Here is a 14,403-nt window from a genome sequence, read left to right as displayed (position 1 = left end):
TTTGTAAGGCTTTTGTCACAAACATACCTCTACTGTGGGCCAGATCCCAAAAGAGATCCTTACTTTATCAAAGTCCCCAAACTTTTCTGTCTGGGTATTCATCCACATCACTACCTGTTCCAACACTGCTCCTCCTCCAAGTCACTAAACAGGTTTTATTTTCCCAATATCACTCGATTCTCAGACTCTTGAAGATCAGAGATAAAATTAAGTGCATCTTTTATGCCCAAAATAAGTGTGTCAAGATTTTTTCACTATTTTTTTCTTAAGGAAGTATTGCAGAGGAACTCAAGAGTGAGTGACAGTTGACAAAAAGAAATGGTTGCCTGGAAACTGGCAATTTAAATAACTAGGAGCTGATATGATTTACCAGCCTGATAAACAGCTAGGACTTTAATACAATCTAAAGGGCTGCTACAGATGTTGGATTGAGCTATTTATATGTGTTGATCTGTCTCAGTCTATTTTAATACCTGCGTATATATATGCATTTTTTTTTGTAGAACTGGAATATAAAAGCAAAGGCTGTATCTCTTCCCCTATATGACATTAATAGAAATTGCCCTCAATAAAATGAATTGTTTTGGTCCCCTTGTTTTTATACAGATTTTCAGTTTCAAAGGTGGCTTTCTCACTCAGGGGAAATAGATGTCCTGTGGATTGAGTGCCGAGTTTGTTTTGAGGTCTGACATTGTATTTATATACTCAGTAATGGTTACCTTGTTTTTTCAGGCTTTATCATTTGAAACTTTACTCCATTTGTTGAGATGGAGTTGCAGATACTTTTGATTCTTCACAGGAATAATGAGGTTTAATAGGATTGGTTCTGAGTGAGTTAGCTTAATCAACTAGCCTGTTTTACTAATGGGATCATTAGGAGGCTTTATCCTCTCATGGGCCAGTTAGCTTCCTGGAACAGGTGAATGTCTTTGCAGCCTCATTGATCCTCACTAGACATCTTTCACATGGTTCTTCGAAGAGATGATAGAAAAGCTGCAGCCTATATTGTACTGTCATCATAGTATAGTAACCCAGAGTTCCCTCTTCTGGCAGGAGGTCAGTACTATCATTTTGTGTATAAATAACTGATGGCATATTTGTGAAGCTGTCTGTATAAAATTCCACCATCTCCTTGGGAGTGGAATGTGCTACATACAACAAACTATCATCATGTTACTAGCATAAAACTTGAGATAATTTTGAGGATAATTTTGACAGTGGAAATGTTTTATGATATGAGGAATACAAAAATAGATCATTTGATTCATAGAATAGTTGAAGGACACAGCAAGGTAATTTTTAAATTGTTTCTTGCAATTGTTTACAATTCACTGAGCGTAGTAGCTATGACTTGGAGAACTTCTGGGAAAGGAGGACATTTTTACCACCCATGCATGTTTGAATAAATTTCAGTCTCCTAAAGCTGTGCACCAGCTCTTTCATGTATCTTCCCTTCTACCTCTAATCACAGTGAGAACTCCCTTCTTCTAATTCCTGTAGCACTTGTGCTGTCCCATTTTTTTTTTTTTAAAGTAAATAGCTATCAGGGCTGCAGTGTTTCACAATTTGAGGGGCAGTTTGTAACACAGAGGCTCTGAGTGTCATAATGTCTCACATATATTGAGCACTATGCTAAGTATTTTAAATATATTATCACTCATCCCTAGTGACCCTGCAAGTAGCTATTAGAGCCAGCAACTTACCAGTGAGGAAACTGAAGATCAGAATGGTAAATAATTTGCCTGTGAAAATACAGCAATTGGAATTTGCATTAAGGTCAGCCAGACTCCAAAGTCAGGGTACTTTTCCTTGTGCTACTCTCTATATATGTTTGTTTTTTGTTTCTTAATTGTTCATATGCATATGTTGTTTCTCTTGTGCTTCTTATACTTTAGCTTAGTTAAGAATCACCATGGAAACTTGTTTAAAATGCTGTTTCTGGGCCCTTGTCCTAAAGATTCTGATTCAGAAGCTCTCAGATAAGTCCTGAGTGTCTGCATCTGCATTTTCTGAGGGGTTCTTTGACTGTACTCTGAGAAATCACTGGTATGAAATCTGGGAGACAGGAGCTATCTGAACAGCTCTCCCAGCTCTGAACATTCATAGCAAGCACTCAATAAGTACATGTTACATTCAAGCAGAGCTAACTTGCTCCTGTGCAAAATATAGCCCACAAGGTTCCATAGCATGAACTTGGGTTGTTCTTAACTTGAATATAAAGTTTGTGTAAGTTAGAAAAGTCAATACTAATTGATAGGGTGAAGTTCAAAGAACACAATATCTGATATGATTCATTGTTTACAAATTGGTGTATTTTGGAAATTTAGGTGTATCCTAAATTAGGTGTATTGGTGCATTTTCACAAGGAAGTTTCTGTAGACAAAGGAACAGTATTGGCTAGAAAAGAACCAGAGAGGGACTGAATCGAAGTAAGTTGTAGGTATAAAGTAGAGTTCTTTGGAAGGGGAGGAGGAGATGGAGATAAAGATGGGAGATGAGGTTGGTTCAACTCATTAGTGAAGGTAAGTTCTTTGGAAAGGGGCTAAATAACCACTGGCCTAATCAATTGCAAGGGATTCTGGAGAAACCTAGTAGAAAAGAGGGTCACAGATGTATTAGCGGTGAAAAGAATTGGACCAAACGCACAGACAAAACAAGGAAAGAATAAAGTGACAAAAGCAGAGATTTGCTGAAAATGAAAGTACACTCCATGGGGTGGGAGTGGCCTGAGCATAGGGACTCAAGAGCCCGGTTATGGAATTTTCTGGGGTTCAGATACCTTCTAGAGGTTTCCCATTGGTTACTTGATATACACCCTATCTAAATGAAGTAGTAGCCCATGACCAGTCTGATTGGTTGCAGAAAGTGACCAATCAGAGGCTGAAGTGAAGTTATAAAGTTCTATGCAAATGAAGTCTTGGCCCTCTACCAGCCTGGTTGGTTGTGGGAGGGGTCCAATCAGAGGTACTTTCAATTCCTCATCTGCCATGCAGAAAAAGGTGGGGAGGGTTACAAAGGGAGTAGCCTTTGGTCCTTTTGTTACTTGAGCATGGAAAGTTGGGGTTTTCCTTTTGATTTAGTTCTAGGAAGTCAGTGCGAATCGGCTTTAGGGTCCCTGCCTCTAGAACCTATTCTCCTGCCTCAGATGGAGGGATAAGGAGTAAACAGAATCAGTGTCAATGTGGGTCTTGGCTGGGGAGGGTGCCATGTACCTCACATCTTTGGGCAATGGCCCTGGTGACTTAAGACTCATACTGGTTTCCTTCTACATTGTGTGGGTATTTTCTGTTATCACTTCTTCACCTGAGGGGCACATCTGCTTGTGCCTAGAAATGTGTCTTGGCTGGCTTAAAATTGTATGGACTGCTAGCAACAGATAGAGCAGTGAGTAAAATGATCAGTGATATCCTTCCCAAAATAGGGGGACCTTAGGGTCTATTGAAATTCCCAAGCCAATCTGTTAAAACATATTCAAGTTCTTTATAGAAAGATCTATACAATATCAGGGGAATAGACTTCATGCTTCCCTTCACATTTCTACAAAATGATTCTTGTTTCTAACTTACAGTTTTTTTTTCTATTTGAATGTTTTTCTTTCTATTAACATCCCAGTGATTTTTTTATATAGCTAACACAAGTGAAAGATTAAAGTAAACATGGTATATTCACAAGCAAAGGATAGCACAGTATATTTCCTTAGAGTACACATTTGCCTTCTAAAAGAAAGAAAAAGAATGAAAAAAAGCTTTAGTAATTAGATACCTGTTGTAACCCTAGTGGAGTGAGAAAGATTAATAGTTGTGCTGCAGGACTCTGTTCCACAGTGACAGGCACTGTGTGTCACTGTTTTCTCTTGAGATGAAATTTGGCCTGAAGTAAAATAAAATTTCTGTAATGATAATAACAGCCAATATTTTTGAGCACCTTCACCTTACCAATGATTACTTTACATTTATTTCCTTCAAGCCTCACAACGACCTCATAAGTTAAATAATTCATGTTTAAGCAACTGAGGCTCAGAGAGGTTAATTGACTTCCAGACCGCCCAGCTAGTGAAACATTTTACAAGAGCACTTTGCTCAACGTGGGGATTATCAGATCTTCAAGAGTTGAGTTGCAGTGTTAAAGAAATGTGATTACAGAATTTTAAAAAATATACACAATATTGAAGCTTGAAAAAGGGAATCATATCACTCTAAATTACAATGATGGCTAAAGGTCTTTTGTGTTTGGCTAGCTGATCATAACCCATGCCTCCACACAGGTGAGGTAGTAGACCAGGGGAGACGGGTTCTTTTCAACATGCTTGGTCGGCAGTTTTCTGCAGGGAAGGTTATAGCGTGTGAGTTACAAAGCCCTCCTGCTGCACAGGTATCAGAGGTTGTCTGTTACAAGTTCCTTCACTTCGACTATTACTTCCTTTTCACAATTCTATTTTGGACTTCTGTCCAGTGTGTATTTACAGGTAGACAAAGCTTTCTTTTTTTCTTTCTTTTTTTTTTTTTTTTAACAACCCCTTTGCCATGACTGAAAAGAAGCCTGTATATCCTGCAGTTTCTGGGCATTGTGAGTCTCCTTTTAAACTCAAATTGGTGATAATGGTGACTGTGACTCCCTATTGTCCAAGGAAGGGAGTTGCAGATAGGGCCGTCAAAGATGATCCAATAAAAATCAGTGGAGTAAGACTTTTTGAAAAAATGATCTTTATGATGTAGAGGCATTTGGAATATGGGTTGGGTACTGGATACCCTGGGGCTAAGCCCGGTGTTTAAAAATCAAGGCTTACTATGAAAAGGTCTATTTTTATTAGTGCAGGTACTGTAGTTGGCAAGATTTCTTCTTACAAAATGCAATATCCAGCAGACCACTCCTGATTATGTTATGTATTTTTAGATGTTACCATTGAGTTATATTTATAGTATAGACTACTGAATCTTATCTTAAATATGCAAAATATATGCATAACTAACCTCCCAAGCTGCGTTCCCTGCTCTATATTACAGCCAACAATGTAGCCTGTTCTTAAATGGTTCTCCTAAAAGTCTTAGAATGGAGCTTATTATTTGCTTTTAAAATGTAAGCACAGAGACTGTATGTTAGATGTGTGGCCTTCTGGGTGACTTGTTCTGCTCCTAGGTATACTCTAAGGGGGAAGTCAGCAAACCTTTGGCAGTGCGGGTGGGGAGTGAAACCAATAGTCTTGCATAGATAACTCCCCAGAGTCCAGAGTGAGCCAAAAGTAATTGATGTGCCAGTCTTTGCCAGCATGTTTGGTGAATCAGAGCAGCAGGTGTCTGTTACGGTATTGGGGAAGGTTAAATCACCGACTGCATTGCTGGTGTGGCTCTTGTTGTGCCCATCAGCTTCCCAGTCCCCAGAACCCCCAGAGTCCTAGACTGTCATCATCCTTTTCCTCAGGACAACATAAATATTGTTGGGAGCACTGTGAGCACAGTCCTACTTCTGCTACTTAAAGTTGAAGAGAAATGAGTATCCTTACATCTCTGTATGCCATGTTCCCCTGTCTTCATGAATAAGTGGTTTGATTGTTTTTAGGCCAATTTGAGTTTGTAGAGCTTGTCTAATAAAAAGATGGATGTCCTTGGGGAAAAAAAGCTGAGGCTAATAAGGTGAGAGAGAAACAGAATCCTTTCAGTGAGCTAAGAAATTACTTCAATTGAAAAGCCTGAGAAGTGACCCTATCTTGGTCAACATATTTCATGGGCAAGGTTTGGGGATGTCTGGTGACTTCCCAGCCCATGAAGGCACCCATCCCACCTGGGTTTGCCTTTTCTAGATGGTGGCTCAAACTCAAGAATATTTTTCTTTTTCTGATCCAAATCCAAGGACTATGTTCTAGTTCTTCAGAAATCTATACTAACAAATTGGATTAAATGATTCTGCCTCAAAGTTGCATAACTACAGAATCATTGGTTAAGTTCTTGGGGGTTACAAAGATGAATGTAGTGCAGTCCCTGAACCGAAGAACATAGTCTCATCATGGGTGAATGTACTCCACTAACATAAGATACATCATTATTGTCTAACATATGTGATGTTATTATGGGTAATGGAAACAGATGAGAAAGCTGATCTTTTACTTGGAGTGGTTGGCTAAGAATTCTCATTTCAGTATGGCTTTAAAGAATTCAAGATACGGCTGGGTGCGGTGGCTCACACTTGTAATCCCAGCACTTTGTGAGGCTGAGGCAGGATGATGGGGATAAATTGTTTCTATAAAAAAAGTAAAAATGTTAGGTGGGCATCGTGGCACATGCCTGTAGTCCCAGCTACTCGGGTGGCTAAGGTGGGAGGATCACCTGAGCCCAGGAGGTTGAAGCTGCAGTGAGCTGTGATCACTTGAGACAAACTGATACCCTATCTCGAAAACCAACCAACCAAAAAAACCCCAAGAATTCAAGGTGGGAGATGCAGAAAAGGTAATAGTATCCTTTGCAGACAGAGACACAAAAGCATGGACATGCGAATGATACTGTGCAGGAATAGTCAGGACTCATAGTCAGCTGATATGTTTTAGTAAAGCTCCACCAGTGCTCATACAGGTGTTCATTCTGAGTAGCCTGTGCCTCGGTAGTAGCTAATAATGTTGAACATCACTCTAGGAGTAATCACAGATTGCCTGAAACCATAGGGGTTATACATGAGGAAAAGAAGGAAGGAGAAAAAGTGGGATGAAAAGAGACCAGTTATGAAGGCACTTGAATACCAACTAAGGAGCTGTGTGTCACCAAATTGTAGTTACTGACTCATTCATTTATTTATACATTCCCTGGAGGGAGGGATACCAGATAGAAGACTAGATTAAGAATCCAATCAAGAACAAACAATTAATTGAGCTAAGGCAGTATTAATTGAAATGGAAAGGAGGAATCAGATAAGAAAGATTTTTTGTAAGAGGTCAGTGTTCTGACTTTGGTGACTGTCTATGGTAAAAGCAAGAAACAGAGAAATGAAATAGAATCTAAGGTTTCCTTACTGGGTAACAGTGTGTCTTGTATGTGCTCAATAAGGGTTGTTGAATTGAACACAGTGTTAAGAGCAGTTTTCTAATGCTTTTATCCAAAGTTGAAATTACAGCAGAATTTCACGTTCTAAGGCATGAGAGAAAGAGAGAGACAGAGAGAGAGAGAGAGAGAGAGAGAGAGACTGAGTATCTGATGAATCTCTTGGTGTTCAACGTGTTGGCACAGTAAGCTTTTCCCACCAGTAAATGATCTGTATGGTGATTGTGATAAACTGAGTTTTTGAAGCATACTCTATGGAGGAACCATGGTTAATGGCTCAATTTGAGAAGAGAAGGACCTGTAGATAAGTGTGAATGGCTGTGTAGACTGAACTGTACATTTTGGCTTGCCCTATCCATGAGAATGATATATCAGATTTAAATAGACAAGGTTTTTGTTACCTACATAGACTACAAAAGCGTTCTGCTTTTTTAGTAGCACCCTATCAAAAATAATACTAATTACCCAAAAGTGAGGAAAAAAGACAACTGTAATAAGAAGCTCAGAGTATAGTTAAAAACCAGAATGATTATTGTGATATTCAAGGAACATGAAGTCTAAGTCAAATTTGAAAGCTTCTGTTGTGAGATGATTTGTAGACTTTTATGGCAACTTTTGGATTCATTGTATCATGTTTTGTGAGTGCGTTTGATTTATTCAATGGCTTGATACGTCCTTTAGTAAAGAAGACCTGTATCACAATGAGCCATTACTGAAGTTGTAATGAGTAGATAGGCAAGGTCTTGATGTTCAAACAGCTCTGCTCAAGTGGCCTGTAATTCCTTGCAATGCCACGAAGAAACCACTGGGCTGAGAGTTACAGGATCAGCCCTCCATTTGCCAGCCACATATCTGTAAACAAATCCCTGAACCTCTTTACACCTCAGAGGCCTTGTTTGTAAAATGGGAATAATAACAGCTGATTCGGTATACCCCAAAGGGCTCTTGTGAAGATCAGAAGAGATACTCCATGTACAATTTCTTTGTGACATATAAAGCTCTGCTGACTTGTGATGCTATTACTATTGAGCAGGCCACATAGATGGAATGGCTAAAGGACCGATAAGACCACTACGTATGATGTTAAGGACAGTAATAGGCTGGGATAGTGAAATGTGGTAGTGCCCTCTCTTTTTTCTGGCTGCATGGGTAAGCTGAGACTGCAAGATGTCACCGTCTTGAGTTGTTGCCCTGTGCTACATCTAAGGATATTACAGAGTACCTTCAGAGAGCTGACAAAATTGTAGTCAGAGATGATCTTTCTGAAGCAAAGGACTCTTAGTCTTTTATTGTGGATTTATGTAGCTCAAGGGATATAGTTAAGAACCAAAATAATCATTCCTGGATCTTAAGAGACAAAGGATTCATAGCAGCAGTTGTTTTTGATGCACTTGTGTTTATCTCCTTAAATGTACACCTATATGTATATGTTTTTTACAGCATGGGGAAACTCATGTTAAAATTCATTGAAACCATTAATTGAAAGCAGATATATTTCTATTATATGTTTTGATAATCTGTACTTACAAACAATTTGTATTATTTTTCTGTTCTTTTTTTGTCATCTACCCACCTGAAGGCGAGTTTCCTATTATTTCTAGTTCAGGCTTATCATAAGAATGACTAATATATGAGGGGAACTTCTAAACAGTTTATTACTCTGCAGCCCATTTGGATAAAGAAGTGTGGGAAGATTTGAGAATAAATTCCCCATTCTCATCGACAGATGTTGACCACTGACCCTTCTTTCTTTTCCAAGCAACTTAAAGTGGTCTTAATTCGTATAAAATTATATATCAATTTTGTCCCTAAAAGATGTGGATCAGACTGCTAATCTGATTTTGTGGGCATGAGGAGAGGGAAGCATGTATAGCCTATGATGTATCCATACATGTGATGTGCACATATGTACAGCAGATCGGTATCCCTGAAACATTTTAGGAGAACTCCTTAAATGACCATATTCTACTTGTGCAGCTGTGGCAGTAATGATAGCTTTGGTTTAATGTGGATTATTGGAAATGGAAATGCAGTAAATGGAAACTAGTGTATATCAATATAGAAATGCCTATTCATTTTCATTAAAAGAGTATTCAGATAACATTTTCATAAATGTTAGAGCAATGTGTCATGTGGAGGCAGTTATTAAAAAGACTGAAGGCAAGGGGAGTTGTTTAACTTTCAAAAAGACTTGATATTTGTAAGTCAAATTTATATTTCCATCCCAGATTTACTTTGCAACTCAGGTTTGGAGCTGTGAAGTCAAAACCCAACTATTACATGCCCAGCCACAAATCAGCATGTCATGGAGAGTTGTTATGTGTGTTTTTGTGGAAATAAGTGGGAGAAGTTAACTGCTGTTGAACTGTTGGAAATTATTGGTTAAATTTGAGTTATATTTGCAAATACACAAGTATCAATTGTACAAAGTGACGTTAAAGATGAAAAACATTTTTTTAAAAATCACACTAACGATGCCTTTGATGGAAGGTAACTTTCAAAGCTGCTTCACTTACCTTCTCTAAAGGTTTCCTGTTGCTTTCTGTTCGTTATTCTTAATTTAAAATCAAGTTGTGCCACTGAGAATCAAGATTGTATCAAGAGCATTTACAAAATGTTTCAGACTACAATGTAAAAAAATAAGAATGACGAAATCTTGAAGCTTACACTTGTTAATTTAAGATAGTCTATAAATTCAAATTCAAGTAAATTTAACTTTTATTTTATTTACTTTTAATTATGAAGCAGATAGCATCTCAGTTTCCTCACCTATTAGGTCCAGGGTGAGAGGAGAGAGTTACAAGTTATCTATTAGCATGGTTCTTATGAAAGTCATATCAAATATGGTGACATATCTAAAAGCACTTTGTAACTATAAAGAACAATGTGAGTGATGTTTACATTTATTATTATTATTATTATTTTTGAGATGGAGATTTGCTTTTGTTGCCCAGGCTGGAGTGGAGTGGCACCATCTTGGCCCACTGCACCCTTCGCCTCCCAGGTTCAAGTGATTCTCCTGCTTCAGCCTCCTGAACAGCTGGGATTACAGGTGCCCACCACCATGCCTGGCCAATTTTTTGTATTTTTAGTAGAGATGGGGTTTCACAATCTTGGCCAGGCTGGTCTCAGACTCCTGACCTCAAGTGATCCACCCGCCCTGGCCTCCCAAAGGGTGATATTATTATTATAGTAAATATCACATTGAACAATTTTTATCTAAAACTAATGTCAGAATGTCCATTTCTTGATATAAAAATAAAAAACTTTGCTCTTCATTTTTATCTTTCTGTAGAGATGTTGCTTTTTCGTTGACATAGAAATCAAGACTCTTCAGATGATGTTAATAAAACAGCACATGAATATAATTTTTGAAGGAGATTTATAAAAATGTACATTTTAATTGTCACTAAATCTTAATACTTATTGAGCACCAAGGATGTGATGAGAAGTAGCCTGCTAGGTCTAATGACACTACTTAGCTGTTTGAATAACTAAATAGCACATTTCTATTTAGAGACCATATAAGTATTATAGATATTCTTGGTGATGTTATAAAGTTCTTCAAAGAAAGTATGTATTTATATCTGGCTTTATACATTTGGGCAAAAATAGCAATAACACTTTCAAAATAGTGATGGAAAAACTAGTCATAATAAATATGTTGGATTCTGAAGATAAAGGAGTATATAATTCTCAGAGTTACAGCATCTGTCTATAAAAATAGTGCAATTGGGATATACTATTTTAGTAAGAAACTCATTGAGTGTAATTTTAAAAGCTGCTGCTTTTTTCTTAAGTTTGACATTCCAGTAAACTCTTAGGAAAATGTCCTTCCAGTTGCTTTTCCTCTAAGTGTCTAGAAGTGGAAGTACGTTCAAATTAAAAGCAGAAAGTCCCTTAAATTCCTTTTAAGAAGTCCATCCTGTTAGTCTGACTCCTAGAAAGACTATGGTTGCTGTTACTTTGGGCTGGAACAAGATTACAAAAGACTTTAAGAAAAAGTGGAAATTATCATGGGAGTTTTCTGTCACTCTTATAGTTTATGGCCTATTTGTTCTTTTTTTAGTCCGTTAAACATTTCTTTTTGCCAAGAAGTCCTATCTGTAAAAGGAAGTCTTTGATAATGATAGTTTAAAATGCTATGTAATGAGATACTTATATCCAAAAATCCAAAAAAGGTTTTTAATTTCTATAATAATGATAATAGCAAATTATAGTGAACAGTAAACAGTAAGCTAATTATAATTATGTGAATTGCTTTCTCCCTCACAGATTCCTTCTAGACCTATTATTTTATTTCTATGTTCACAATATTCCTGTGCTATAAGGGAGACTGCTAAATTTGCTCTTTTTTAGATGAAGACTTAGAGACCCGGAAGGTTGATATGACTGTCTCAAAGACATATGGTTGCGCTGTGGCTGAGTTGACACTCAAGGCCAGTTCTCTGTGTTTCTTTTCCAGTGTGACTTGACATAGCTTGTATCTTAAACATTGCATTTTTCTTATGTTCTAGATTTCTCCTCTGCCAACCCCTCCTGGATCATCGTCAGCAGTTGAACGACAACGGCTGTGAATCTGCATCCTGGTTTTAGCAGTCCCTCTGATTCTCATGATGAGCTCACCTGCACAGCCTGGTCAGTCTGGTTGCTTCTTAAACTGTTAATAGACTTTATGTAAAAGATGTTGCTTTGCGTTGTTTCAAACCAAGTAATTTAATTTATGAAGGAACTTTTTTTTTTTGAACAAAGATTGCTTAATGTAACAAATTTTGAATTTTGCATTCGATAGCTAATTCTCTGTTGCTTAACCCAGTTTGTTTCCTGGACAACTGATTTGATTTGCATTGTAGTCTGAGCATAGGACTTTAATTCTTCTGCTTCCAAGGTAACATTCAGATTGAACTTCATGAAGTTATGAATATGAACTATTATATAGGAATCCATTTTGCACCCATAATCTTTCTGACCTAACACGTGTCTGTATGCTTTGAAATTATACTGTGGGGCTTTGGAAGTCAGTTTGTGGATTGACTCCACCTCTATCTCTTTGACACACAGGAAGGATATTTTTCCTCCCCACCCTTCTTTGCTGCCACTCCTGTTTCCTATATACATATTTAATTATAATCTCAGCACCTGCTTCCTCCTATTCCAGTGATGTGTGCTGCTCATGTAGTGCTGTGATCAGCACAGCCAACACCCATTCCTCCAGGAACAGGCTGTCATTTTTGGAACAAACACAATCCAAGTTTTGGGAATGATGAAGTAGGGTCAGATACCACATACTAGTAACAGACAAGTTTTACGAGAATTTTCTGCTTGGATACTTATAGGAGCATTTATTTCTTTATAGATTCTTTAGCATATTGATATCCTTGGTTTATTTAACTCTCTAAGTTGAAGGTTATGTACTATCATATTCAGGGCTTATAAGGGAGAAAACTTGCCAAAATTTTCATTCCCTGGATTGCCACACCCAAGTTAGCTGTTTGGGAATTCTGCTGTTTCATCAACCTTTTCCCACATCCCTAACAGGCCGCCAACTTGTATGCTGAATTTGGAACTTGATTCTAAATGGTGCAGTCAAGAAATCCCTGAGTCTTTAGTCACAACCATGTTTGATAATTGGCATGTCACTAGGTTAAGCAGATGACAGTTACTTATGCTTGTTATCTCTGAGTCTTTATTGCCTAGTGGTTCTCAAACTTTAGCATGCACTGACATCACTTGGAGAGTTTGTTAAAACAAGCCCTATTCTCATAGTTTTTGATTTCGTAAGTCTGGAGTGGGGCCCAGGAATTGTGATTCTTACAAGTTCCCCTGGCAATGCTGTTGCTGCTTGGGGACCACACTTTGGGAATCACTGGTTTAGCTTCTTCTGCCCGTTTCTCACCCCATCCCCTACCAGCCTCTACAAACAACCTTGTTGAAGTGTGTTCTGTGAGCGGCATTTCTTATTACAATTATAGTCTAGTACTATTATTCTTTCTGTTGGGATGAACTTAAAATAACATTTGCCTTATATAGGTATATATTGCATTTTAAATATGATGTATATTTATTTGTATATAAATTCAGTGTTTCAAAATTGGATTGTTTAAAAGAGGCATTAATTTAGAACCACTGTGGTCAAGTATTTTTTTCTTGTGATAATATTTGGCAGTGGACGTTGGTATACCCTGCTCCCCAAGAACATTGATTTTATAAAATGAAAATCTCACTTGAAGCTGCTATTTTGATGAGGAAATTCTTGCCAGTCGTGATAATTGTTCAGTTACCAGAAGAGAAAAGGTGATGGATAAATAAGACAACCATTGAGTGAAGCTCACTTGACTTTAGGGTCACCAAAATTTCCTCGTGTACTTTTTTCTTATAAATCATTCTGCTGTGTTGACAATAACATTATGCAGAAGTCTTAATCACCTCCATTTGGGAAGTTTTTATGAATGAAATCTGAAGTTGAGGAAAGTGATAGTAAATGTGCCAGGTGGGTAGGAGTTTCTTCTATTTATTGCAAGTAAAAAAAACTATGATCAGATACCTGAAATTCACTTTGCATGGATAAAGGAAAATGTTCCTGCCACAAACATAAAAAAATTTTTCTCCTGTTATTAGCCTGCACCTTAGGGTACCATATATATTCTGAGAAATAACCTGATTGTTTGATTTAGAAAAAAATATGTTTTTCTTACATCTTTTTTTCCCACTATCTAAAAAGAGTATTAAATTGGTCTTATGCAATCACCATCCATTTATTTTGCTTTTGTTCCACAAATGGCTCTAAGGAGTTATTGTGCACCAGAAAGAAAAATAGACTCACTTCAGTAGTTCCAGAAATTCTTTAATTGTCCATGTTTCAGACTGAGTATGTTTGTCTTCAAAATTGGTTCTGGTGTGGTGTGAATTCTTATTTTTCCCATGCATTAACATCATTCTTAGAAAAGTTCTCCATCCATATTCAAATATGGTTGATATGAAATACAAAATGCTACTGTCTTAATCATGTATTCAGTCAAACAATAAGTGCTGATTTTTGTATATGAAATTTAATAGTTTTTATTTGAATTTTGCTGCCCAGTTATGTTCAAAGTTAGAGCCTTGGGTACTGCTTTTGGGCACTGAGGATCCTGAATGGAGGAAGGACTATCTGGATAAGATTGGCAGCTAGCTGCTGCAGTTGAGCTCTTCATTCAAAACTTATTAAGCATCTAACTTGTGCCAGCCAGTGTGTTATCCAATAGGGACACAATGAGCACTAAAACATAGTTTCTACCCTATGGACAGCACCCTTTCATGGGAGAGACAAATATAAATAGCTTTAGTCCATTCATTGTCTGAAGTATTTTAATAAATTTATGACCAGAAATTTATTTCC

General features: G+C 37.4%; 1 protein-coding gene across 4 annotated transcripts in view; it reads left to right on the top strand.

Annotated features, from left to right (window-relative positions):
• HDAC9 (histone deacetylase 9) overlaps nucleotides 1-14,403 on the top strand; it is a 945,763-nt gene that overhangs the window by 60,388 nt on the left and 870,972 nt on the right. For all 4 annotated transcript variants that reach the window (XM_032759782.2, XM_032759867.1, XM_032759877.2 and 1 more), the window contains exon 2: nucleotides 11,543-11,663. In XM_032759782.2, coding sequence (XP_032615673.1) covers nucleotides 11,639-11,663 — 25 coding nt within the window. In that variant the 5' untranslated portion in view covers nucleotides 11,543-11,638. The remainder of the gene's footprint in view (nucleotides 1-11,542; nucleotides 11,664-14,403) is intronic.

The sequence above is a fragment of the Hylobates moloch genome, unplaced genomic scaffold (assembly GCF_009828535.3).
Source record: "Hylobates moloch isolate HMO894 unplaced genomic scaffold, HMol_V3 SCAFFOLD_1, whole genome shotgun sequence".
NCBI classification, from domain to species: domain Eukaryota; kingdom Metazoa; phylum Chordata; class Mammalia; order Primates; family Hylobatidae; genus Hylobates; species Hylobates moloch.
The sequence above is the reverse complement of the archived record's forward strand: the minus strand, read 5'-3'. Positions and strand labels throughout refer to the sequence as shown.